The 26,969-nt window shown below is 41.0% G+C and overlaps 2 protein-coding genes across 3 annotated transcripts in view; one reads left to right on the top strand and one right to left on the bottom strand.

Annotated features, from left to right (window-relative positions):
• The window catches only part of nup153 (nucleoporin 153), a 96,111-nt gene extending 94,824 nt beyond the window's left edge, over positions 1 to 1,287 (top strand). For both annotated transcript variants that reach the window (XM_028817268.2, XM_051935730.1), the window contains exon 22: positions 96 to 1,287. In XM_028817268.2, coding sequence (XP_028673101.2) covers positions 96 to 165 — 70 coding nt within the window. In that variant the 3' untranslated portion in view covers positions 166 to 1,287. The remainder of the gene's footprint in view (positions 1 to 95) is intronic.
• A 2,486-nt stretch (positions 1,288 to 3,773) lies between these two features.
• Positions 3,774 to 26,129, bottom strand: fam8a1b (family with sequence similarity 8 member A1b). Its single transcript, XM_028817269.2, has 5 exons — positions 25,474 to 26,129; positions 14,983 to 15,103; positions 14,290 to 14,413; positions 13,683 to 13,822; positions 3,774 to 9,273 (listed from the first exon to the last, which is right to left on the bottom strand). The coding sequence occupies exons 1-5, from the start codon at positions 25,943 to 25,945 to the stop codon at positions 9,129 to 9,131; spliced, it is 1,002 nt and encodes a 333-aa protein (XP_028673102.1). The 5' UTR covers positions 25,946 to 26,129; the 3' UTR covers positions 3,774 to 9,128.
• Between the last annotated feature and the right edge of the window lie 840 nt (positions 26,130 to 26,969).

The following is a 26,969-nucleotide window of genomic DNA, read 5'->3' as shown; positions in this document are numbered from 1 at the left end:
CATTGAGTAGCATGCATCCTAGGATTAAACTCCAAATTCTTCAAGTTTCCTGTTGTCATTTTAATTGTTTTACTGTTCCTTTACTTACCCTTCAGAACTACAAAAAGCTTGACAAGTTCGACATCTGGACGGAAAATCAAAACTGCCCTCAGACGCAGAAAGTAACTAAGGGTTTGAATTGGTTGCAGAACACGTTTTCAGATGTTCGTGGAAATCTCTGCTGGATTTTTATTCTCATTTCTCCCCTCACCTATTTCTACATTTACTGACTTTAATCAGGCCCGGAGTCTACCTGGGACAGAGTGAAATGGGCTACCTTCATGTCCATGTCCTCTCTGTTAGGTGAAGGGCCAGCCAAAAGAAAACGTGGACTTGAGTGGTGGAATGGCATTGTTGAAATGTCCTGCTTTGTACTGAAGTATTTCATCTGCACCACTAGATAGTAGTATCATTTTTCACAGCAAAACCTTTCCTTTTTTCTTTATTGTATTCCTTCTGCATTTGACTGTGTATAGACTGAAGTGTGTGCTAGTGATCAATGGCTGGACCTGGCTGCTATATGGTGCGAGATACAGATGGATATATGATGTGTGCTTGGCTGTCTTTGTACAGAGTTTTCATGGGGGAGGCTTGCTTGAAAGCCCAAGGACTTGTAAACATTTCTTTCTTTCTTTCTTTTCCTCGTTTCTTCCTCTCAATGTTATCTTAATTTCCTTTTTTCACTCTCCCCCGAACCTGATCCTTCACAATTTTATTAAACTTATGTAAATACAGAATAATTTTGCGCTCTATCATATAATGATCTTTGAACTTGAAATTTTAATTTTTTTTTTGTGTTACAGCTTCTTTTGTTTCTTTTTTTGTGTTTAGATTTTATGTAAATCCCATTATTCAGAGTTACGTAATCCATTTAAAAAAAAAACAAACTTTAAAGTAAATTGGAAATTCTTTAAAGATATATGATTATATTGGCTTTAATGATCCACTTTTGTTTGGACCAAAACCAGTATTGTACAAAGTATTAAGTATATATATTTTTATATTTGTTTTAAATGGACTGCGGCGACTTTGGATAATAAGGATTCTGTTTATTACTAAATTCTTGTTTACTACAGTTCGATTAACGATTTGAAATCATGAGGTAACTGCCATCAGTAAAAATTGTCAATAGAAGCGTGTTTTGGTTTCCCTTGACTCTGATGCACGTTATTTAAAGGCGATAGAATCTGGGAAACAGCACAGATCATTGGAGTTTTATATAATAAAATGTTAACTGATCCTACATAACTTACTGTTTACTGTGATTTTTTGTTTTCCTCCAGTTTTGATTAGAATGAATATTTAAAGCTCCTCCGTTTACTCCTGGTTCTTTAATTAACCTACACAAGATGTTTTATAGTCAAATTTAAAAGCCATCATTTTAAAGACAAACAGCTCCTTGTGTTAATGAGCATTAAAATAATGACCTGATGTTTGGTCAATTCAGAAGAGCTGAAGGCCGCTATCAGAGCAACATGGGCTCTCATAACACCTGAGCAGTGCCACAGACTGATCGACTCCATGCCACGCCGCATTGCTGCAGTAATCCAGGCCAAAGGAGCCCCCACTAAATATTGAGTGCTGTACATGCTCATACTTTTCATGTTCATACCTTTCAGTTGGCCAACGTTTCTAAAAATCCTTTTTTTGCTTTGGTCTTAATTGATATTCTAATTTTCCGAGATACTGAATTTGGGACTTTCATTAGTTGTCAGTTATAATCATCAACATTAAAAGAAATAAACATTTGAAATACATCAGTCAGTGTGTAATGAATGAATCTAATATACAAGTTTCACTTTTTGAATGGAATTACTGAAATAAATCAACTTTGTCATGATATTCTAATTTTATGACCAGCACCTGTATTGCTCAAGTAACAGTTCTGCTTCACTTTCGTGGTCTCACTCGTTAAGATTTTGAACACTTAGTGCTTATTTCATTCTTAAACAGCTGTATTCTTGGTTTTTAACTGCTCCTAATTAGCAATAACATGCTAAATGGAGAAATGCTGGTCTCTTTTGTCATTTGCGTGTTACCATTTACACCTCAGTGTGTATTTATCATGCCGTACTGAGTTTAAATACTTGGAAGGAAAGTGAAGAGAAAAAAAGTGAAGGACTGAGAATTACTCCTCCATTTTAGCCTTCAAATCAAAGGGGAAGAAAATCTAGGAAATGAGAATGACCTGACATAGAAGAGTTAAAGCACCAGCAAGCCGTGGAATTAAATTATTGGCAATAGTTGCTTTGTAATTAAGGAACTGCGTTAGAACAAAAACCTGCAGCCCTCCAGGACTGTGATTGAGAACCCCTGGTCTAAAACTACCACCACGACACTCGCTGCCTAATACACGAGAGGCCTTGGACTGGATGATCTGGAGAGATTCTGTTAAGAGGCCTGCTCTCAGATCCCCAGCTCGTTCTGCTCCAGCCTTACTTACAGGAGAAGACTCGGTGCTGCGCAGCAAAACCATCTCATGATGAGCTTTTTTTTTTTTTTTCTCAGAATAAATTTTCTTCAGTTAAAGGTTGGATTTCTCAATTGTTCTGTTTTTTTCAGCGTGAAACTGAGGTCATTCACCAAAAGGCATTTTTTTAAAATAATATAAACTCATGTTTACCAGGGACACCAATAACTGGAGATTGTATATGTGTGCCTCTGTATGTTTGTTCCGTGTAATCTCCCTCTGTATGTGTGTGTGTGTGTGTAAATATAAGATCTACAATGTCGCCTATCTATATAAAAATTATATATATATATATATATATTACACACACACACACTGTATGTTTGTGTAGATATAATACATGTATGTATAGCTAGAGGCTATACTCTCCCTGTATGTAAATATGTAGCAGCGATATTTAAATTGCTTACAACTCCCAGCAGTATTATGCCATTGGGCAGATTCAGAGGGTGCAGGGGTTGGTGGGAAGAATGATCAAGTGGTCTCTTTATAAAGGAGTCATAAAAATGCCAGGGGGATTGTGATCATCAGTTTATACAGTATCCATTTCTATGCATTCTACAATCACCTCTGTATTACAGTTTCATTCTGGATTTATGTGCTTGTCCTGTGTGTCTGTCTGTGTGATTTGGCTTGAGCTGCTTAATGTCTTCATCTGGTGGACACTTCCGACTTCTACAGATCTTCACACGACGCCTGGAACAAGGTAGGTTACTTTTCTGTAGTTATTGCCATCCGAGGTACTGGATGTTATGTTTTTTTCTTTGCTTCATATATACTTTATTGTTGTCCCAAATATTTCATTGAGCCTCTGCATCGTCTCTGTGCCATGTCAAGGCTGCCTGTGTTCTCTGTAGTAAAATAAACAAATTGCTACAAATATACACACACCTTTAGAGAGAGAATATTTATGTCTATATACATATGTATATACTGTAAATGTTCCTTAAGTTGCTGCAGCCACTAGATGGCACAAGCGTTGTTCAGGTTTATCACTGTATGATCAGATTGTAACAACTTAACCAGCAGGATACTTGGGTTTAACGATTTTTTTTTTTTTTACCCAGAATTCTCCCAGTTTGAGTGCTACTCGAGGTTAAGGCCAAGTCACCTCACCAGGATTTGGTGGGGGGGGGGGGGGGGGGGGGGGATCTGTTGCACTGCCCTGGGGGTCTTGGCCCTGCCTTAGTGAGTGTAGTTTGCCACTGCCTGCACCAGCCCACCTCCAGGATTGACAGCAACCAACAAAAAACAAAATCATGAATCAAGGTTTACAATATTTAATTTATTAAGATACCAGATTATGTTTCGTGTGAGACAGTAATACTGCTAGGCATGTCTTCCTTGAGATATCACACAGTTTTGACTCCTTTTAACATAAAGGTGCGAGCACATGCAGACTCGGGCACCGGGTGGCCACCTGCCATAACCATCCCAAATATTCATTAAAGTAGAAAGATGGTTTTAAGGGGCAGCTGCTAGGAATGAAAAAAAACTGTCCGCCCTCAAGTCCTGTACAATGTGAAAGCGAGTGTCATGTTATTGAACTCACACATACAGGGGCTGAAGAGGCAGTGGCCCCCTTCAATCCCACCTAAATTAATAACAAATTTGAAATGTCTCTGCCTCTCCTCTATGGTGGGGGTAATAAGACATTGTGATGTGGCTTTGAGCTGAGCAGCTTGACAAACCATCTTTCTACTTCCATACGTTCGTTCGTTCAACAGCGACGGGCCCTGTGAAGGTTAGAAGTGAATGAACACAAAGTTGGTATAAATCGGAATTTGGGCAAAATCAGTCCTAGAGGACCTCAATGGTGGCTTGTTTGAATTTGTTTAATTGGCCAGAATGTACCTGACAGTAACTCCATAATTCAAGCATGCCTGGCTATAGAGTGAGCTGTGCTAGTACTCGGACCCCTTCCGTCTCGGCACACAGATTTCATTGCAAATGGATACCTTTGTCTTTTCCGTCCATCAATCGGCACTTGCCAACCCATAACGACAAAAGTGAAGATGTGTGCTGAAAGGTTTGCAGATTTATTAAAAGTCAGCAACTGCAATCTCTCCTTCATCCAAGTGTTCAGACTCCAAATTGTGCTGAGATTTGATTTTCACGGAGACTGGAGTGCGCTTGGGGGGGAAACACTGAGTTGACATTGTTTGGAAAGGCACACGTGTCCCCACAATTCACACTGCATGTTGAGACTTTCAGGGAGCGCGCTGCACACCTCCAGGACCAAACTGTGATGAGGGCAAGGAGACAAAAACCACTTGTGAAGCTTTGAGCGGCCTCACTCATTGTGAAAGGGAAAAAGTTTGGAACCATCAGCGTCCCACCTGCCTTCCTAGAGTTGGCCATCGAGTTTGGCGAGGGAGGTGACCAAGAACCCCCATGGTCACACTAAAGCAGTTTTCAGAAGTGCTCTTGTGAGATTGGTAGACCACTGCAGCAGCATTCATTAAATGGTGTTTGAGTAGAAAGGCAAAGTCCTGCTTGGATAAAGCCTCTCTAGTTGGAGTTGTGCCCAAAGAGCTCCTCAAAGTGCTACTTGTGGCTCATCACCTACCTGATGCCACCCCTATGGTGAGGCAGGGTGGCAGCAGTATCAGAGTATGGGGAGACAGGGAGAGTGGTCAAAAGTCTTTGTGCACACGCTGGAGTGGGTTTTCTACAACCTCAGACTGGGTGCACCTTTGAGCAGGACAATGCAGGAGTGGCACTGGGACAAGCCTCTGAGGGTCCTGGAGTGCCCCCCATAAACCCTGTAGGCCAGGTGTGGGAACACCTGAAGATGGCACTTTACAGGCGCTTCCCATTCTACCTAACGGAGCTGGAGAGGACCTGCCCAAATCTAGGTGTGCACAGCTTGAAGAGACCCACCCAAAGTACCAAATTCAGGGTCTGAATAATCGTATGAATGAGGTGGTTCAGTTTTTGATTTTTTCATAAATTTCCAAACCTTTCTGAAAACTGCTTTCAATTTGTTATTAATGGGTACTAGCAATATTATCAATTTAAAATGAAATCTACAACCTGGTACAGTGAAGGGGTCAATACTTTCTCAATCCACTGTACAAAAAGCAAACCACACACATTTCTGCAGAAACAAACTCCAACATTGATTCTTGAACTTGGATTTCTTAACTTGAGGGCAGCACAGTAAATTGTCTTTTTAAAATATCATTCATCATTACATTTAAAGAAGTCTCATCATCATCATCATCAAAACGCGACCGGCTCTTCACATTTCGTAAAACACTGATTAACATGAAAACTCACCAGGACGGCCACTTCGAGTGGAGAATTGGCTGAAAAGGAAATGCAATTATAGAAAAACAACTAAACAGTCGTGAATGAGCCAATGATAAAGACCTAAAGACCCCCCGGGACTCAAGCTGCCCACCCCAGCTCAGTAAACATTTATAGAGAAGTGCGGCATTCTGTCCGTTTACAGCCCAAGTTAGCTTTGCACATGAGAAGCCTTAGAATTAGCGGAGCTCCCCAGCCAGCAAGTCCCGTAATACGAATTGTCAGACGTTGGCCCCTGTAACTCGTTTTCTACATGCGTCACATTTTTGAACTTGTGGCGCACAAGAGGCCCAGCTCCATTTTGAAATGTCGCACATTCAGACGACTTCTGTTCATAACGAAAAGGCAGTGACCGGCGCACGCGAGGACAACATGATCCGGACACATTTCACGGGGGCCACCTTTAGTTTTCACTATTTGTCAATTCACATGAAACAATAAGCAGACTTTACTGAGGGCTCTGGAGCGAGTTGGCATGAAGATCAAACCTGAACAACTCAAAATTAAAAAAAAAATAAAAAACGCGACAACGCACTCCATCGGTGACAGAATTTGTTATGAAAGACAAAAAGCGAATCCTCCGAGCGGTTGTTTTAAATGCGAGATGCACCAAGAAAGTTGGACTTGAGGGCAGAAGCAACTGCCACGGTGGTGCGTTTCTGACAAGAATGTCACCTGTGCCCCTCCACTCAGGCAAAACAGCGAAGACACTAAAGTAGAAGAAGTGGGAGGTACTGCATAAACACGGATCAATGATAAAACGTTTGGAAATTAATTCCATTACAACAAACGTGCTCTTGAGAAAAATAATGTAAATACACGGGACAGCAAGTCTTTTTTTTTGCTTCCTGAAAACTTGAATTGTGATAAACAGATTAACTGTGGCAGCTAGGAAAGGGGCGACACATGAAATTAACTTTTATAGGTCACGGGGGTCTGCAGGAGCCAATCCCAGCCAACACAGGGCACAAGGCAGGAAACAAACCCCGGGCAGGGTGCCAACCCACCACAGGGCACACACACACACCAGGGATAATTTAGAATCACCAATGCACCTAACCTGCATGTGTTTGGACTGTGAGAGGAAACCCACACAAACTCCACGCAGGGAGGACCTGGGAAGTGAACCCGGGTCTCCTAACTGCGAGGCAGCAGCTACCCACTGTGCCACCCTTTTATAGAATCTAGTGTGTTAAATCGGTTAGGGACCGATTGCACATTGCATTAGTTCAATTGGGTGAACGATGTTTTGCTGCTGCTTCTGGTTTGTAGACGGCCTCGGATGCGTCTCGTTTAAGTGCCCAACAACAGATGGACTCCACTTGACTTGATACGGCTTCTCCATCACGGACTGCACCAAGGTTAGCAGAGAAGTAGTCCCAGCGTGAATGCGGCGATTTAGTCTTTACTGACATGTTGAACTTTTGTTTTGTATGCTTGAAGTATGTTGGCAACCAGCTGGCTGGAGCTTAGTGCTCTGGAGTTGCCACCAAGATTCTCAACAACATCCTTGAACGTCTTCCATTTGATTTCCGTCAACTGTGCTAGCACATCTTCTAACTGCTCGTCGTTGCTGACGTGTCTGGTTTGTGGACCAACAAAAAAAAACGCCTACTTTAATAATCGGCATCAGTTATTTGTGGAAACGACTGCCCTCAAGTATCCAAAACCCTTCACCTTCTTAGATCTCCAGTTTTACAAGACGTGGTTTGTGTGCCCTGAGAAACTTTAGCAGGTATGTCCCATTTGTAGGACTCATGATATCCACTCCTATTCGATCAGCGCAGATGTTCCAGTTGTAATACACTTATAATAATAGGAGAGGAAATCACAAAACAGGCCATTGTAATAAAATGGTACGCGACAGAAAAATTTAAAAGGCGATCAACAGGCCAAAATCCATACGATACAGCCTAAAGTGTCCAGGAAGCAAAATGTTCACTGTCCAATGTAAGACATGCTGCACTACGACTGCAGAGTATCAACTTTTCAAATTAGTGGTTACGTCTGTGTCGGCAAACCCAATTGGAAGCAAAAAAAGAAAGGAAGGAAGCTTTAAAACTGCAAAACACAGTACAGACGTGTCCAAATCTGTTAACGGCTCACAATGCCGTATTGCTGAATAAGACCTGGTATCATGTACTTTTATTTACTGAGCAGGAGTGGGACGTCCCACCAAACCATTTTTAAGGCCCATTTTCTGTTATCGTTCCATTTTTGTCTATTTACACTTCTCAATCAGCTTAGAATAACCAGCCTAATTGTAAAAGCAAATGCAAAAACTTCCCCAACATTCATTATTCAGGTTAAAAAAATAATATGGCGAACAACTGGAAGACCGCCTTACCTAATCAAGCTGCAGTTAAAGTGTTTCACATTCTGCCGACATGCATACATTAAAGTTACCTTGATTTTTTTCTCTCCATAGTAATCAGAAACAAAATGTTCTTATTATTAAAAAATAGATTTGTTAATATTGGGCGAAGTAGCAAAGAATTCCATTACAACACCCCTTTAGTGACATGAGCAGAGCAAAGCAAAAGCAAAAATCTAAATCTCCTCCGGGGCACCTTCTGTGCCAGGAGTTCTACAGACTGCGGTATAAAAATACGTTTTTTGTCTATTTGTGTGTGTGTTTTTCTCTCTTTTATCCTGTAAACAGGTTTTCCCTATCAATTAAAACACTGGCAGATTGGGGGGCCGAGTTCTGGAAATGTGCATTCAGTCCTTTAAAGCAGTAAGCAAAAAAAAAAAAAATGTCAGAACATTTTTGGCCTGTAGTGTCCTCTAAATTTTTAAGGTGCAGACACACCGTTTATATAATACCATCATGTACCATTAAAGATTCTTCTTCTCCTCCACAAAAATTGCAGAAAGAACTACACAAAGCTCATATCCTGCATTATTTTTTAAAAATGTAGTAATTAAGAATGCCTTTTGTTTTAAATAGAACACAACTCTGGACATAAAAGTAGCTCATCTCCTTCTTCTGCCCATTCCTATACGTTATGCTCAGGCACCATAAAGGCAACAACAGGTTTTGATTTCGATGGATCCTCGTCTGGATTTGTTTCGTTTTTTTAAACTTTTGACTGGGATTATCCATTGTCTGGCATGTTGTGTGTCTGAACCACTTGGACCTTCCCCTTACTTTGATCTCAGTATCTCCTCCCCAACAACATTCCTTCTGCCTCGCTCATGCCTTCTCCTTTTGTGCCGCTTCACACAAGCTTCTGCTCTTGTTGCAAAAAACGTAGACGCTTCCACAGGACATGAAACCTTACAAGTGCTCGGGTTCTTTGGCTGCTCATCTTGCTCCATTTCGTTTCACCACAATTGTCCCTGCGACAATGTCGTATACGGTCCGGTTGTGCTGGAAAAACAGCAGTGTGATGAATGCAGGGAAAAAGAAGGCAATGGAGAAATTTTTATTCAGCGCACGCACCGTAGACCTGGAAGATATGGGGGTTGGGGTAAAAAAAAAAAAAAAAAAAAGTGAATATCCTTTGTGTACATCCAAAATTATAGTTAAATAAAAACACCTAGCAACAAATGGCTTAAATGTTATGAGAGGTAAAAAGCAAAGAGGAACCCCTGCTCCTTGAGCGACATCATTTGTATGAATATCTATTACTAAACCATAGTTTATGCACGGACGCACCGAAACGTATGCGCACTGCGCTCAAACGCAGCGGCTTCCCACAGTCAGTAGGTGGCGCCCACTTCAGACGCACGTCACGGCTCCACAATGAAAGAGCTCAACTAACGGAAATACAAAACGAGCCTGTATGGATAGACACAATGAACGAACGCAGCAACAACAATGAACGAAGGCGCCCGCACAAAGAATCCGCTGTAGTACAAATGCGCCGCCCCAGTGTCAGTAGGTGGCGCCCACTTCACGACCTGTGAACTAAACATGAGGTAAAGCATGCACACGCCAGGTTCTACAGCCGCTCGGACGCGACCGCCCACACCTAAACTTGCTGTGCTCCACTCTGCCAGCAGTCGGTGTCAGCAAAGGCAACGGCATCACGTCTCCACAAAACGAAACCGCCTTAGTACAGATATGCTTATTTAATTAAATGACATTTCCCCCCAGACGCACCCACCCTCCACGATATGTCATCCATCCAAATAGCGGACGGAACAGAAACTGATTGCCATTCTTGGCCTAACGATTCTCTAGAGAATCGCGGGCTTACTTGTGTGCTATAGAAATAAATGTTGCTGCTGCTGCTTTCGGCCAGAGCGGCTTAAGACACAAACCCACTTTTTCTTTCACCTGCTATTTCCCAGCTGGAAAAATCCCTGATCAAGCCCTCAAGAGTTCTGCTTCAGCTCCACAATAAAAACTGAACTCTTAAAAGATTCTTCTAGCATCATCAAATATGCCCATCATTATACATTTATTCATACGTTTAACAGGCTGATATACCACCTGAATATTCTAGCATACCAACAAGCAGCTCACAATTCAGATCAAGACGGCAAGCCCTCAAAGAACTAGAACCTTTGAAATTTCCATTTATTTTTTCAAACCCACTCTATACATAATGACTTCTATCAATTTTGTTAACATAGTCGTCAGTCACTCAGTCATCATCCATCCCGCCAAATCCTAACACAGGGTCACGGGGGGTCTGCTGGAGCCAATCCCAGCCAACAACAAACCCCGGGCAGGACTCCAGCCCACCGCAGAGCGCACACACACTAGGGACAGTTTAGAATCGCCAATGCACCTCTTTGGACTGTAGGAGGAAACCCACCCAGACACGGGGAGAACATGCAAACTCCATGCAGGGAGGACCCAGGAAGCGAACCTCGTTCTTACTGGCGAGGCAGCAGCGCTACCACTGCGCCACCGTGCCGCTCTAACAGAGTAGTGACCCACTTATTATGTCACTGGTAAAAAGGAACCCACGCTTCTTTTCTTTTCAGTTTAAAAGAATTTAAACAGAGCTTGAAGAATTACAAAATTAAAAAGGATATGTTTGGTATTTTTCAAGTCAAAGTTATTTGTTCACAAACATGGTATATATGCATTTGTCACGCAAAATTGCTTTCTAAAAATTAAAAATAAACAGCCAGTACTGGGATTGTACACTGTACCCTATAGCAGTGTTTCCCAAACTCAGTCCTGGGGGACCCCCTGTGGCTGCAGGTTTTTGTTCCAAATGGATTCCTAATCGGTGACAACGCTGATCTCATTTTTTTTTCTCCCTCTCTACACATTCAGAAAAGCACAGCAGCATGATTTTTACATTTATAAGACAATTTTTTCTGCTTTTGTTATAGACTGAAATGCTTAACTCTCTTTTGTTGATTTCATTATACTTTGCCCTTTCTCGGTGCAGTTTTTCCCCCCCTTCGTTGTATCTTAATAACAACAATTAAAAAGGAGCAGAGCAGACACGCTGGCAAACAACACTGAATAATGAAAGGCTGCAAGTACTTTAGCATCAGCCCCACTAATTAGTAAATAATGTATTAATTAAACAATTAGAACACCTAGAAAGGTAGAATGAAAATCAAGATATACTGTTAAAAAGAAAAAAAAAATTCCTATATAACTGCTTGGTACATTTTTTTTTTTCTTTTTTTAGCAAACTTAGTTTTCTAATTTCTATATTGTTCCCTAAACACAGAACTTGGGGAAATAACAGTTCACTTAATTAGCGCAGGAGTTCAATTAAAAACAGAAGCTGGCTGGAACAAAAACCTGCAGCCACAGGGGGTCCCCAGTACGGAGTTTGGTAAGCACTAGGGAACTGGACATAAAGCAAATAAAACCAAAATGTGTCAATTTTTCATGCCAAGTCCGTTGGTCAGTATTGATCCACATCTTGCAATTACATTGTAATTCTGCTTATACATGTCATTTTGAACATAAAACACCAATATTGTGAGGTTCAACCATTTCTTCTTCCGTAGTAATCTTTCATCTGTCCCAAAGGAGTCCCTCAAAAGACAAATCACAGTAAATGGTTTGTGCCTCATGCTTGGATTGGTTTTGATTTACTTCCATATTTATTGGAGAACTCGCACAAATGTATCCTTACCTTGAAAAAATATTTGTAACAGGAATATAGGATTTTTTTTTTTCCCCAGATCCCTTTCGTTGTCAAACATGTATCAGAAAAATGGAAGGCTGATTTCATTTTATTGAATCTCAGAGGACATATTTGGTTAAGTTTTTATATTTTTAATTTTCCTTTGAAGCCTTGTGCCCCATAATGTTTTATAATCATACTTATTGTTCATTCATTATCTGTTCCTGGTAATCCGTATAAAACTTGCATATCAGAACACTGGTGAAAATATTAAGATACAATTCCCAATATCCACTCAGCATTCCAAAGAACAAGTCATTCATCTAAATAGCAAGTTCCTTGAACTGTTCTGCTGTGGCGCTCTTGGAATGCTGCTAGCCATGAAAGCTACTAGAATACTAGCAGGTTTTAGATAGAATAACAGATAACCTTTAAACTTATTTATTAATCTGTGTGTGTGTGTATATATATATGGAGCAGTCCACTCCGCTCTGCTCATGCTTAGCCACAGCCACTAGAGGACACATTCATGCACCACACTTCTCACTGCAAAAGACCCAAGCGCAGCAAACAGCAACATGGTGCTAATGACACAGATGAAGAGAGACAATGTCGAAACGAAGCAAACGCCTCGGCTCAACAACGTGCAAGTGAAACACATCAGCACTGGAGGGCAAGGCTTGAAGTTTTCACTAAAGACATTGTCTATCTGCAGGGATTTTCTTGAGACAAAGATGAACAGGACTCATACGCCAACAATATGGTATCACCAGTGTCTTCTTACTAAAGCCAGTGGGGCAGCAAGCACTGGTGGGTCCACATCTTCTGCACTGGGTCATTCTTAAGAGTTAGATGACGTCCCTCCAAGTTCACAAATATAGTAAAACTGCTAGGGGGTCTTTGGATTGTCTTTGTCCTGAAGACCCCACACAGCTAGTTTACTCATAGTCCATAAAATCCGAAGTCATCAATTCATTTCACATGAATATACACCTATAAAGGTGCAAACGTCAACAGAAAAATATTATTTTCTCCACACAGTAACTGAGCTATAAAATTTGCAAAAATGAGGTACCAATGCTAACTATTGTGGCCCCATGCCACTACATTAATGTTTGAATAACTTCTTAAATTATAAATCTCTCATACACTACCTCCACTTACAAAAAAAAAACATGACACACGAGTATAATTTGAAAATTATGCTCGTTTAAGTTTAAAAACCTAAACATGCTTTTACCACTCCTTTATTAAAAGGTTATACAGTGATCCTCTGCCATATCGCGGTTCAGCTATCGCGCCCCCGCTATATCGTGGATTTTTCTGTGGAACGTATCTACGTCGCTTGCCATTATGGCTTGAATGAATCGATGGTATGCTACATTATTATTATTGTTACTCATATCCTTAGCCCGACATCCACATAACTTATTAAAAACACACTTTGTAAACACATAGGATTACATGTGTTTAAAGCGTGTGGGTATTTTAAGGCTTACACTATAAAAAAAAAAAAAAAAAAATATTTATCTGGTCTTTCTATATCACAGATGGGTCTGGAACGTAACTTCCGCACTAAGCGGGGGATCATTGTACAATATAAGTGAAACATGATGTCTAACACTGGAAGACTCCTAGCAGCTGCTGATTATACCAATTCAAAAGGTCAAGGGCAAAAATATGAGATATTTGAAAAGACATCAAACAACACAAGTTAACTTCCTGCAAATCACTGCACTGAAGTGCAAACAGGTCAATGTGTGTTATGTAGGAGCTACCTGCTGGATCTTCGTTTGATAAATACTTACGCAGACATGCTGACATTTGATGCTGGGATGACCAGCACCCTGTTCGGCCGCACAAGCACAGAGGTGTCGCATGTGACCACTCGAAGTCCAAGCAAAAATTTGCCTGGAGTTGCTCCACCTGCACCCCAAATGCAAATTATCTGTAAAAAAACAAATAAAAATAAAAACACACCTTAATGAGGCACACAAATATAGAATATATTCAAACGTTTATCAGTTTATTTTGTTCTGTAATAGTTCCTTTATCATACTTTCAGATTCACAGCTACAGCTGTTCATGAGTATGATACCAATAAAAAAAAACAACCACCAAACAATTAGGGGTTTAAGAATGAATGCGTTATTAAGAATAAACATTGCAAAGCTGAATTCATAAAACTGAAGGAATTAAAATTAAGTTTATATAAAAAAAAAAAAAAAAAAAAAAAAAAAAAAAAGCACCACATTCTGCCTTAATCCCCCAAGACGGATAATTTTGTATAAACGAAACATTACTTTTAACACGATTTATACTGTTGAAGAGAAAGGGTTAGAATTAGAATGACTGCAATTGACACAGCTGTTAGCTGGCGTACGCCAAAATGATCATTCTTTGCTTGATATTCACCTCATAGAAACAAACAAGTACTCTATAGATAAGGGCGACAATCATCATTTTCTGCAGCTCCTCCATGGAGGTGTCTTCATCAATATCTTCTACAATGTAATGCATAGCAAACTTGGAGACATCCCTGAAATAATAAAATGATATAAAGTAAAAAGTAGGTAAGACAAAAAAAATTAACCAAATCTGCAGGACAGAGAGAGATTCCAAAGGAAAGTTCTCCACACTGCATAGTTTTTGCTCAAATACAAGCAAGTATTAGTAATACAGACAAACACGCACAATAAGCCATTTCTGTGGCTAAACAGCTATTAAAATACAGATGTTAAAACATTTTTATATGTACTTTGACATCACGAAATGACTGTACTACTATGGCACAAAAATAATTCTGTAAAAACTTGAAACAAACCAAAACATAACTTTAGCACATGTTCTTAATAACGGCTCAATACAGTTTCTAGGCGGAGTGGTGGCTCGGAGGCTACAGATCTGCACTGGCAATCGGAAGGTTGCCGGTTCGAATCCCGTAAATGCCAACAGGGACTCTGCTCTGTTGGGCCCTTGAGCAAGGCCCTTAACCTGCAATTGCTGACTGCTTTGAGTAGTGAGAAAAGTGCTATATAAATGCAAAGAATTATTATTTGTAAGACGTCGACAAAAGGACTTACATAAGTAATGTTTTCAGTGACTTACTTCATTCCACTGAAGTGCATTATGCTTAAGACAATTGCTGCCTTTATAAAGAAAAGGATGAAGAAGTCAACCATCTCAGCTATGAACCGATGCAGTGGAGAAGGAATGGTATACTCACGACCTGCAACACAAATATTAAACAGAGTTTCATTTAATTTTCGATATGCAAGATCCATTCCAAACTTGGAATTCCAACAATAAGCAAAACAAATTTGGTAAACACAAATATGCTGTGAGTGGTAAAGGACAGCAGGCAACAGAGGATGGAAAAAAAAAAATCAAAAATCAAAACACTGACACGTGCAGTTGTGCGTTTAAACTCTCTAGACTCATGAACTTATACGCAAACTACTCTGATTAGCTAATTAGTCCTCTAATTTACTGGAATATTTTTGAAAATAATTTAAAAAAAAAAAAAAAAAAAAAAAAAAAAAACACTGTGCTGCTACCTGATGCATAATATAGTAAGTAGTACACTAGCCATGTGCGCCCAACTACGTTGCGCATGTTAAAGTTGTCTGTGAAGGGCTCCCTGTTTAAACGCGGCTGCCAGTCGTGAACTGAGCCTTCGTCGCACAGCATTATGATTTTTTATAAGGGAAACAAAATTACAAAACAAAACCCTTGGACATTGATTCGATAGGAACGGCCTACTCGGAGTCACTGTCCGAATAGTAATTATGTGGTGGTGTAGGAGCATTTCTGCTTCTCTCCGTTCACAGTCTGTCTCGTTTTCACGACGCTGTCGTTTCCTCTCGCGATCTCTTCTCAACCTTTCTCCAATCTCGCAGGTTGCTTTGTGGCAATCCAAAGAGTAAGGCAATATACACGGAGCAATGGTTATAAAAGGGGGACACGTAGGTATCCAGGCTCTTTAAAGCATAAATAGGGATCACTTCACTGACATGTGAGCAAGCCATGGTACAACTGTGAGATGTGCATCACTTGCCGGCTACAACGTAACAATAATAATTTCCGGAACGTGCTGTTACGTTGTCATTCATTTTACCCACTGTCTTTTTTTTCATTCATATGTTACGTAGGCACGTACCTTTTATCTTCGGCAATCTCATTCTCTAACCAGGCCTCAGGATCTAACCAGCGTAACACTGTCCACCACCCCTTTCGTTATTCCGGCACATTGTTGACATCCGTGAGTAACAACAACGTACTAAACTGGAAAGTGGTCTACGTATGCGTGGAATTCGCGGACAAACAAAGATCAAGATCCAAATGAAGATTATATATAAAGATAATTTAAAGCACAACAATTTGTTTAGTTTGAATGTCTGGGTTTTGAGGTGTGACTGTACTACAGTCTTCAGTAGTATAAGCCTGGAGGAGATTCTTAATGCAATGCCTATGTTTTAGCTGTCTCTCTAATGCCACCTAGTGTTTCTTCTTCTAATTCATTCGCGGACAAACAAAGATCAAGATCCAAATGAAGATTATATATAGAGATAAATGAAGTAAAAAGAAAAATAAGAAAACAAGCTTCTTCTAGATCCTTGTCCGTAACAACATAGTCATCAATGCCAAACACAAATGGTTGATTTTTGGACTCCCTGATTAGAGTTCAGAGAACAAATGTCACACACCACTACTTCCGGTTATATGTACAAGAACATCCCCCATAAACATATGAGGACATCACCTTTAATCTGAAAGTTCTTCTTACCCTTTTGATTACCTTTGTTTTACTTCTTCCTAAGAAACCGATAATCAAAATTCAGACTTGAAGCCTTAATACTCGTGCCATTTCCAATGACACATAATTGCACATATTCTGAATTTGGAGAAAACAGTCAACTCTTGCATCAGAAACTCAAAAATCAGAATGACAGTTAAGGTGCTAAAATACCACCATACAGACCTGCCCCGTACACTACGAAATAACGGAAAGGCCCATACACACAGACTTAACAGGGCCATTATAAGTCTCCACAACAGCCTCTGTACACCATAGCGTAGCTCCTACAAATGTCTTCAAATTTATTTGTGGGATAAAGGTTTTGTTTTTTTTTTCTTGAGAAATTAAATCATTTCTTGTTTGGATTATGGTGGTGAAAAATGCTGTCTCCATAATCTTTTGCTCATTGGGCTTGCATTTTCATGTAGTTTACATTGTTGTCATACTCTCTAACCATTCATCAAGCACACATACTTATACTTATAAACTGGGGCTCTACCATTATGGAAGGACCCAACCCAGTATAAATGGGATTTAGAAAATCACAATCCCCCATTACTAACATACCTATCCCCCCCCCCCCCCCCCCCCCTTCCCTGTAGCTAACAACATCAGAGCCTTTAACTGAGGTTAACAAGCATTTTGGACTATAAACTTTTGTGTGTGTTGTACAAATACTTGTTCACTTCTTGTCAAAAATGTCCAAAACTGCTTGTGTCCTTTACACCTTCAAACTTTACCCACAGAAGTGCCTCTTTAGGTATAATAATGGATTTCTGCACTGTAACTTGTAGTTTCAGAATGTGATGGAATAAAACCACCACTAATGCCTTTTTATTCTGAATGGCGCAATATTAAATTGTATCCTAAAACTCACTGCCTGTTGGACACCTCCAAAATAATAAACCATGCCCACCTCTTTCCTGCCCTTTTACTTCACACACTATTCTGACTTACTGAGGTGTATTCCTCCTGATGTGTGTCAGCACAGTGACCCATAAAAACAGCCCTGAAAAGAAACGTGTATAGTGAAGTGCCACACGCCCCGACACTGTGCTTTACCACAGTATTCATTTTTTTTGCTGTTGCTTCTGCAAAGCATTGAGTGTTTATGACAGTGCTGTGCAGGTCTCGTTTGTAGTTCTGGTGTCCTGCACCTCAAACAGATTGTGACAAGTCTTGTTGCTACAAGGACAGCTGTGAGGAACGGGAAGAAAGACTGGGGTGAATCCCAGGTGAAGCACTTTTAGGGAAGGCGCAGGAAAAGTTGAGCGATGGGAGGAGTGCTTTTGCACCAAACTAGCTAAGTGGTTTCAGACTTGCAGACTAAGCTGTCAGGACAAGAACGAAAACAAGAGAGTGGTGCTGATGCTTCTCAATTATAGGGTGCGCCTGCTCGGGATTTTGATGTCTCATATTTAAATAGCAGTTGCTCAAGTACCACAGTTAGTGTTTGTTCCTGCTGTGGATATTACCATAATAAAAAAAAAAAAAGTATTTAAAAAGTGCATACATTTAACACGTAAAATTGTTAACCTTAGTTTCAGTCAGTCATTTTCCAACCCGCTATATCCCAACTACAGAGTCACAGGGGGCTGCAGAAGCCAATCCCAGCCAGCACAGGGCGCAAGGCAGGAACAAATCCCCGGGCAGGGTGCCAATCGAACGCAGGGCACACACACACACCAAGCACACACTAGGGACAATTTAGGATCTCCAATCCACCTGACCTGCATGTCTTTGGACTGTGAGAGGAAACCCACGCAGACACGGGGAGAACATGCAAACTCCACGCAGGGAGGACCATGGAAGTGAACCCAGGTCTCCTTACTGTGAGGCAGCAGTGCAGCAACTGTGCCACCCACCTTAGTTCCAATATTTTTAACTTGAATATTCAAGCCCTATTTTTTGGCTAATTTGACAGCTCCATTTAACCCCTTTGTAGGTGACTGTCGCAAAATCGCTTCAAACCTCTTCCAGCCTGAATGCAGCCAAGGTGGCAAATGTATTCCGCTAATGCTGGTCGATGCGTATTCGATAGGTACCAAGGATCGTATTGGAAGCACTGGTCACGCCATCTAGCAGTCATAGTAGAAACTACATCCACCTGATGTGGCCATGCACGTGGATTTTGGCAGCTAATTTCCAGAATTTGGTTAAAGTTGTGGTAAGATAAAAATACGTACCAGCTTATTGTTTGCTTGTGTGCTCTATTCAAATGAACAATCGCCCCTTAATTTAGCAACTGCTTGACAGCAAAACGCATTTTTTTTATATAATTAGAAAAAAATGTATGCAACAAGGGGTTAAAAGGATTTCTGCAAATGTTTTAAGATTTTACTTGAAACTTTTTTCTTGGCGTGAATAAAGTAAGCACTTTTGTCTGGAAGAAATAAAAGCTGTTTTTTTACACCAATAAAATCAAGTAAAATTACTGAGAAGTATTTAGTAGAACAACAACATTTATTTATATAGCACATTTTCATACAAAAAGTAGCTCAAAGTGCTTTAGATAATGAAGAAAAATAAAAGACAAAATTAAAATAAGACAACATTAGTTAACATAGAAAAGGAGTAAGGTCCGATGGTCAGGGTGGACAGAAAAAACAAAAAAAAAAAAAAAAAAACTCCAGAAAGCTGGAGAAAAAAAAAAAAAAAAAAATCTGTAGGGTTTCCAGGCCACGAGACCACCCAGTCCCCTCTGGGCAGAAGCTCCCCCACCCCTTGGTCTATTAGAATTAAGTGGCAGTAGCTATTGAAATAGCATGGAGTGAACTGGCAGATTTTTTTTTTTTTTTTTTTTTTTAAATTCAGTTCCAGTTGTCGACCAGCACACTTGGTTAAATTTCTGCTCTCACTTTTGATTGATATTTGCGGTGAAATAACCTACAGCAGCCTGTCTGTTTATTCTTCCATTTCAAATCAATCCATGGAAAAAACCAATCTCAGAATGTTCACTTTCATTAATAGATGCCCTGGCTAATGATGCCTTTCACTCCATCCCGTAGATCACTATTCTTCATGGAACATCAGCAAGCTGGGATGTCTGCCTAATGTGTCCCCAACAATCACGCTTCTCTTTCAGGGACAGAGATTTCTTCTCTGGTGGTCAAAATAATGATCAATTTAGTCTGCCCAGCAGTTGTATACATGACCTTGAGCGAGTATGGAGAGATTAAGCTTGCTTTGTTACCTCAATTACCTACGCTTGTGTAGAAGCATCTGTTTTTAGTAGTGCCTTTTATTACCTGTATATGTCTCCCTTCTTGTCAATCACTGGTACTGATACCATTAGACCTTCTCCTTCTGGAAGGAATCTTCGTGTCATGTTTGATTCCTCCCTCTCTTATTTTACCCTCATTATTCACTTTAAGAAACCTTCTTTCTTCCACCTCCACAACATGTTTTCTCATTGCTCTCTTTTTCTGATGCTGAGAAACTTGTCTCTTCTTTTATTACATTGTCCATATTGGCTACTGGAACTCCCTACTGCCAAATGCCCCTTCTAATCTTTAATTAATTAAACTTCCAGTTGGTTCAAAACTCTGCTGCAAGAGTCCTTGCACAAACCTGCAACAGTGAAAAGATCATAGCCATCCCGCTTCACCTTCTCAGTCTGCCTCAGTCTTATAGAATTGCATATAAAAATTCTATTAATAACTTACAAAGCTTTAAATGGCCGTGCACTAGACTACATCAGTAACATCCTCCATCACTGTGCTCCTGTTTGTTGATTCTGCCCATACTAACCTGTGCTCTGTGGATGACCGAGCCTTCAGCTCCACTGCACCCGAACTTTGGAACAATTTCCCTAAATTAACAACGGCACCCTGCTCATTCTTATAAAAACAAATTAGAACACACCCTGACAATCTGACCCTTTCTTCAGTTTACCGGGTGCTCAGCACGATTTGCATTTGTATCAAATGATGTTATTTGTTCAAGATTTTCATGCTGTATTTTATATTTGTGCACTTGTTTTCTAGTTTCTCTCTTACAGTAATTCAAAGCTTTGTGCTTCCTGTATTTATTTCTATTTGGTGTATTATGCAAATGTTATTTTGCTTCCAATGCTGTACAGTTTCTGTTGTTCACTTTTAGTTTCTGTGAAGTGCTCAGACAGCGGCTACTTATAGTGCCCTTCATAATGTTTGGGACAAAGTCACATTTTTTTCCTTGATTTACTGGTCATCTCCACAGTTTAAAATTACAAATCAAAAAAATTCAGATGTGATCAAGGTGCACATTGCAGACTTTCATTTAAGGGTATCTGCATACATTTTGGTCACACAGTGTAATGACAACACTTTTTCTACACGGCCCCTCATTTTTATAGGGCTACATAATTCTAGAAAGTTGATTCAGTTCATCTGGACATAGTTCTTTTCCAGGGAGATACGTTGCAACACTCATCCAAGTGACTGCCTCAGTCTCGGCTGACTGCAGGTTTCTCCAACCTTATAAACAGTACCTTTGCATAATGACCAAAACTAGCACCATTGACAATGGACCGTGTGATCAATGGCCATGAGTACCATTCAGAGAGCGGAGGAATGGCTGCGATCGCAGCATTGTAAGATGGTGAAAGATGTACCCTTAATCCCCTTCCTCGGTTCAGAGATGGTCGTTCCTTTTTCAAGTAAGTGGCCTTCTTGACTCCTCGCTCAAACCAGTGTTCCTCCCAGTCTAGGATGTGCACATCTTCACCACTGAAAGCGTGACCACTGTCCTAGTGTAAATAGACTGCAGAGTCCTGGTCACACGGCCCATTGTTAGTCAATGGTGCTAGTTTCGGTCATTATGTTTATAAGGTTGGAGAAACCTGCAGTCAACCGAGACTGAGGATGTCACTTGAATGAGTGATGTAACGTATCTCCCTGGAAAAGAACTATGTCCAGATGAACTGAATTAACTTTCTAGAATTTCCTTACCTGGATTATTGAGCATGCATCGAGACAGGGCTCCATAATGTTTGGGGCACTGCAATCGCATGCAATGACTGCTGAAAGGCTGCGAGTCATTGACATCACCAGGTCCTGAGGGCCTTCTCTGGTGATGCTCTGACAAGCCTCTAATGCAGCTATCATCAGTTCAGGGGGCTTCACACCTCCAGTTCTCTCTTTCGCATATGAAAGCCATGCTCGACTGGGTTTAAAATCGGGGGACTTGATTGGCCATTCAAGAATTTTCCATTTTTAGCAGTAATACTTTCACGGTATGTTTGGGATCATTATCGTGTTGTAGGATGAAGACCATCCAATGAGTTTGGAAGCATTTACTGAAACTTGAGCAGATCCGATGTTTCTCTACACCTCAGAATTCATTGTGCCATTGCTGACAGCAGTTCCATCATCGATGAAAGAAGGCAGCTATACATGCCCAAGCCACAACTCCCCCAGCGCCATGTTTAACAGATGAGGTGGTCTTCTTTGGATCTCGGGCAGTTCCTATTCATCTCCACACTTGTCTGTCCACATCAGAGTGATGGGAAAAGCAGAGACAAAGATGAACCTCAAGACCTTTTTCCAGAATTCTGCAAGCTCTTGAAAGTCATTTTTCGCCAACTGTAATCTGGCCATCCTGATTTTGTGGCTGATTTAGTGGTTTGCATCTTGCAGTGTGGCCTCTGTGTTTCATGAAGTCTCCTACTGAAGACTGTGTTTGATCTGTCGGACAGACGTTTGGGGCTTTGTCTTTTATCACAGTGACGTTTTGTCTGTCAACAGCACTGAGGGTCCTCCTTGGCCTACCAGTGCATTCTTTCTTCTTAATGATATTACGAACAGTTGATTTAGGTATTCTTAAATGTTTTCCCAATGTCTTGAATGTTATTTTTCCTTGACTTTTCCGAATCATAATTTGTCCATTGTCCTAAAATTTGTCCATCATTCTTTGACTTTCATTGGCACAGCTCTCATCCTCATATTGAACAATGGCAACTACAGACTCTAAAGGGCAGAAGCAACCCGAGGTCATTTTGAAGCCATGAAACACTCCTGAGGAATCACAAACACCTGGGATGCCAAGTGTCCTCCCAAACATCATGGTGCCCCGAAATGGGGTGGGTGGGGAGACCATGTGGAGAGTGTTGTAGTGGGACTGAAATGTATGCAGATAACCTGAAAGTCTGCAATGTGCACTTTAACTTTTTGAGGGCTGAATATTTTGTTTCAGAAAACTGTGTGCACAAAGCTATGGTTTCACACAGAAATCAACATAAAATGTCTGTTGCTGCATGCTGTGGCCAGGAATACATGGCTGTCTCGGCATGGCGGGGGCGGTCGCTGTCACAGCGTATCACAATCTGGTTTGTACCTCGTCATTGTTACTGTTGCGAGTGTTCAGCAACACGATAACGACCTATTAGCTATTGCTGGTATCTCACATTTCCCCCCCGCCCCCCAATCACAAAATTGGAATCCGACAATTCAGTCTAATTTAGCAATAATATGCAAGACGTCGTCCAGAGTATTTTACTTTACGCATTCACTTCGATCACTCAACAGATGTTGATGCCAATTTCGCTGATGTTTGCTCCTCACAAGGAATCTCGGTCAAACCAAGGAAGGCAACTTTCCTTCAAGCAAAGAGAGTCCAACAAAAACATAACGGTGGGTTTTGTCACCGTTTTCAGTCGATTACCACCATCAACCCCTTCTTTCGACAAAAGTCGTCATCCGCCCTAAAAGTGTTTATCATCACATCTCAACAGTTATATTAATTTGTAGTTTTATACTGTGCAGCAGAGGGCTAAATGTGGCTTTGTTACAAACATTATTAATAACTAGTCATTTAGCCCGTTACAATAACGGGCGCTAGAACAGTAGTGCATAAACATTAGTAGGAACAGTCTATATTAAATGGCAAGGGACTTTGACCTCAATCTTTTTGTTGTTCGTATTTTTCTTTCTTTCAGCCTTTCTTTTGTTGATGTTTACTTGCTGAGCTGACCGTTCTTCATGGGCTGCCACCGTGTATTGTGTGTCTTTAATTTTCTGTGACAGTAATACTGTCTTCTACGGCTCTAATCAATAAGGGCGCGCACAAAAAGGCGAGCTTCAAAAAGGGCGACTTCAATTGAGCGCGGCGAATAAAGGCGTTCGTAGATAATTTAGTTCAAATGGCTCTGGAATATGTGAAGAGCAACAAAGGTGCAGATCTTTATTTACGCACGCCTTTATTCGCTGTGCCCAACTGAGGTTGCCCTTTTGAGGCTCGCCTTTTTGTGCGCGCCCTTATTGAAGGATACCGTCTTGTACGTCCGCTGGCTTGTACGTCCGTAATATACCTTTAATTTTCTCTGGTGGCAATACAGGCGTGCACGTCCGTAATATGCCTTTAATCTCCTCTGACAGTAATACTGGCTTGTATGTGGCTGTAATATGTGTCACTGTATTGTGTACCTTTAATTTCCTCTCGCAGTAATACTGGTTTGTATTTCTGTAAAACGCCTCTAACTTTCTCTGACAGTAATATTGCGCATCGCACCGTGCCCTGCGCATGCGCACTTCACCAGAAGACACCCACACACGGACACACATAGGGATTTTATATACAGATAATTTTGACCTTTCACAAAGTGCTCTGACCATGAGAAGGGTGCTACACAAATAAAACGTAGTATTGTTATTAGTATTATCAATGTTAATCTGTACTGAGATGAACTCCGAATGACAGCTACAGTATGCAAAAAAAAAAAAAAAAAATCCAGAGATGCCACAATATACAACAGATACATTTAAAGGTGTGCAGCACTTGAATCTCAACATCAGCCTATCAAATGCATTAAACAATAAAACCCAACATTTAGTAAATAAAGCAGTAGACAATATGCTGCAAGAAAAGCAAAATGCAAAAGCAGTAACTCCCCACAAACACTAATGTAAAAGTACACTTATTCCAAACTTGCTTCAGTCATTCTCCAGAGACGGGAGTGTAATTAGGTGCTTATCACAACCGCAGGAGTGATGTAATAATATCTTTGTACCACGCAATTTTATGCAATGCTGATTCAAACATGCCATGTGAAACAAGTCAGCTATGCAACATTTATCAATTTTCACCTCATATTTTCTGCTGCACATGGGCTGAGGGAAAGGGCCTATCCCAGTGGGGGCAAAGGTAACAAGAAAAACCTGCATAAACTCCTCATAAACTACATTCAGGTATTCTGTAGATGGGTCAACAATTAACACACAAGCTAATTTCACAATTCTGCAACAACTCCCAAGTCATCAAGCAGCCAAGAAACATACTGTAAATCTCGAGCTGACTTTCTGGGTGCTCAATTAAAAATTGTGTAGTACACTATAAAACTCCACTCATACACATATTACACTAAATATCTGTAGTAATCCACACTCCTTTGATTGTGAAAAGTCTTATATACAGTCTGACCCTGCTAAAGAAACGTATAGTGCGTATGCTGATTCATAACAAACATTCTCAACCCCGCTGGGCAGCAATGGGCACAAAGCAGTAGTAGTCTGGACAGGGGCACAGTGGCCAGTCATCGGCAGGGTCCACTAACACCCACTCACATAGATGGAACCACCAATCAAACTATAAGCAACACATCTTTTGAGTAGGAGAAAAGGCGGAGTACCCAGGTATGAAAACCCACGTAAACATTGGAAAAACATGCAAAAGGATTTGGTCTTCTCTGCGATTAACTCCCCCTCCGTCCATATTACAGCGGTGCTGAACCAGACTGTGCGGATTTAAAAGATAGATAGACATGAAAGACAGTATGATAGAGAGATGATCCTCATCGGTCCCTACCAGCGACGCGACCCCCTTACCTGCTTGAGGCGCGTTTCCATGCTGTTGCCCTGCAGGTCGAGCTGAAGCTGGGGCCGTTGCAGGTGTCCCCTGTCCTGGAGTACCCACGGGCGCCTGTCCGGGGAAGAGAACGGGGTTTGTGCTATTGGGCCAGTTTCGTGGGTCGGTCACCCCCGTGCTCCCTTGCCATCCCGGCGCCTGCGAGGCCTGGTTCGGCGTCTGCGAGTTATAACAGAGATGCGGTGGCGAAGTAAAGGCGAAAGCCGCCCAGCTGTGCCACTGGAGTTGCTGCCAGTAACATTGCCACATCCATTCCTGCACTTTGGCGCAGTATTCCGAGGCCTTCCGCTCCGAGCTCTTGCATTCCGAAGACTGTCCCTCTCTCGGTGCAGAAGCTCTCAGTTTACTGTTGTCCATCTGAGGAACGGCACTGGCTTTTTCTAAACCTTCCTCCGCGTCCGCCATGCTTATCACTTTGACACGACGCCACATAAACAGGAAGCTCCGGAGCGGGTTCTTTAAAATTCCACCAACACTAACATGTCTTATTTTTCAGTATTTTTAATTTGCCTTCTATTAAGACATCACCATTAAGTCACCGAAAATAAATGTAAGTAAAAGTAAACAAGAATTTAGCACATTTATTTGAGTAATAAGCACCGCCCCCCAGCCTTAATGGCACAGCCCACACGTCATGACGCACGGCCTTGAGGCTCACTTGCGTCAGCTTGTTATTGGTGGAGGTGGAACTTTCGCGGTATTCACTGAAGTAGATATGCCGCAGACTGAGGACGTTAGGGGCGGGGGAGCTGTCAATCAAAGTCAACTTCAGACTGTTGGTCAAATGGTATCCGTGCATTGGTGGATTAATTAATAGGGAACACCGGTAATTTAATTCAATTTAATTTAGCTCGATGCTGTTAGGACAAGCGCCGATCATCCGAACGCCCGTTACTATTGCACGCCATATCTCTTAATTGGCTATAATTAAATGTGTGTATTGTAATAATAATAATTTGCATTTATATAGCGCTTTTGTCACTACTCAAAGCGCTCAGCAATTGCAGGTTAAGGGCCTTACTCAAGGACCCAACAGAGCAGAGTCCCTACTGGCATTTATGGGATTCAAACCGGCAACCTTCCGACTGCCAGTGCAGATCCCTAGCCACAGAGCCACCACCATTGTAGAGAAATGCATGAATTGTACTATTTGCCCTGGCATTGGGTGGCGCTCTGTCTTAGGTCTTACTGGTGCTTGAAGTGGACGGTACCAGCAACTCTTCCAGCTTCTACACCTTATACTTTGATAGCAGATATTGTGCCGAATTCACGCAACCAACTTTACACTTAGTAATACCTACACTTTGTTAATGTACTTACAGAAACCTCTTGTTATGTGTACTTTTATACCTTGTTAACATATTTAAGATTATGGTCATTCTTGTTATACGTACAGTATATATGTGCCTTTTTCTGCTGCTGTTACCCTGCAATTTAGATTAGATTTTATAAAATA

Source organism: Erpetoichthys calabaricus, chromosome 13, assembly GCF_900747795.2.
Source record: "Erpetoichthys calabaricus chromosome 13, fErpCal1.3, whole genome shotgun sequence".
In the NCBI taxonomy this organism is placed as follows: domain Eukaryota; kingdom Metazoa; phylum Chordata; class Cladistia; order Polypteriformes; family Polypteridae; genus Erpetoichthys; species Erpetoichthys calabaricus.
This window is presented reverse-complemented; position numbering and strand designations above follow the sequence as displayed.

What these genes read in the sequence shown, in the direction of transcription:
- fam8a1b (XM_028817269.2), bottom strand. Translation starts at nt 25,945, where the DNA reads ATGTGGCGTCGTGTCAAAGTGATAAGCATGGCGGACGCGGAGGAAGGT. An exon ending in TGGAAACGCGCCTCAAGCAG is followed by an intron (nt 15,104 to 25,473) that starts GTAAGGGGGTCG and finishes TTTGTGTTGCAG; the next exon opens with GTCGTGAGTATACCATTCCT. An exon ending in TACTTGTTTGTTTCTATGAG is followed by an intron (nt 13,823 to 14,289) that starts GTGAATATCAAG and finishes GTTTTTTTACAG; the next exon opens with ATAATTTGCATTTGGGGTGC.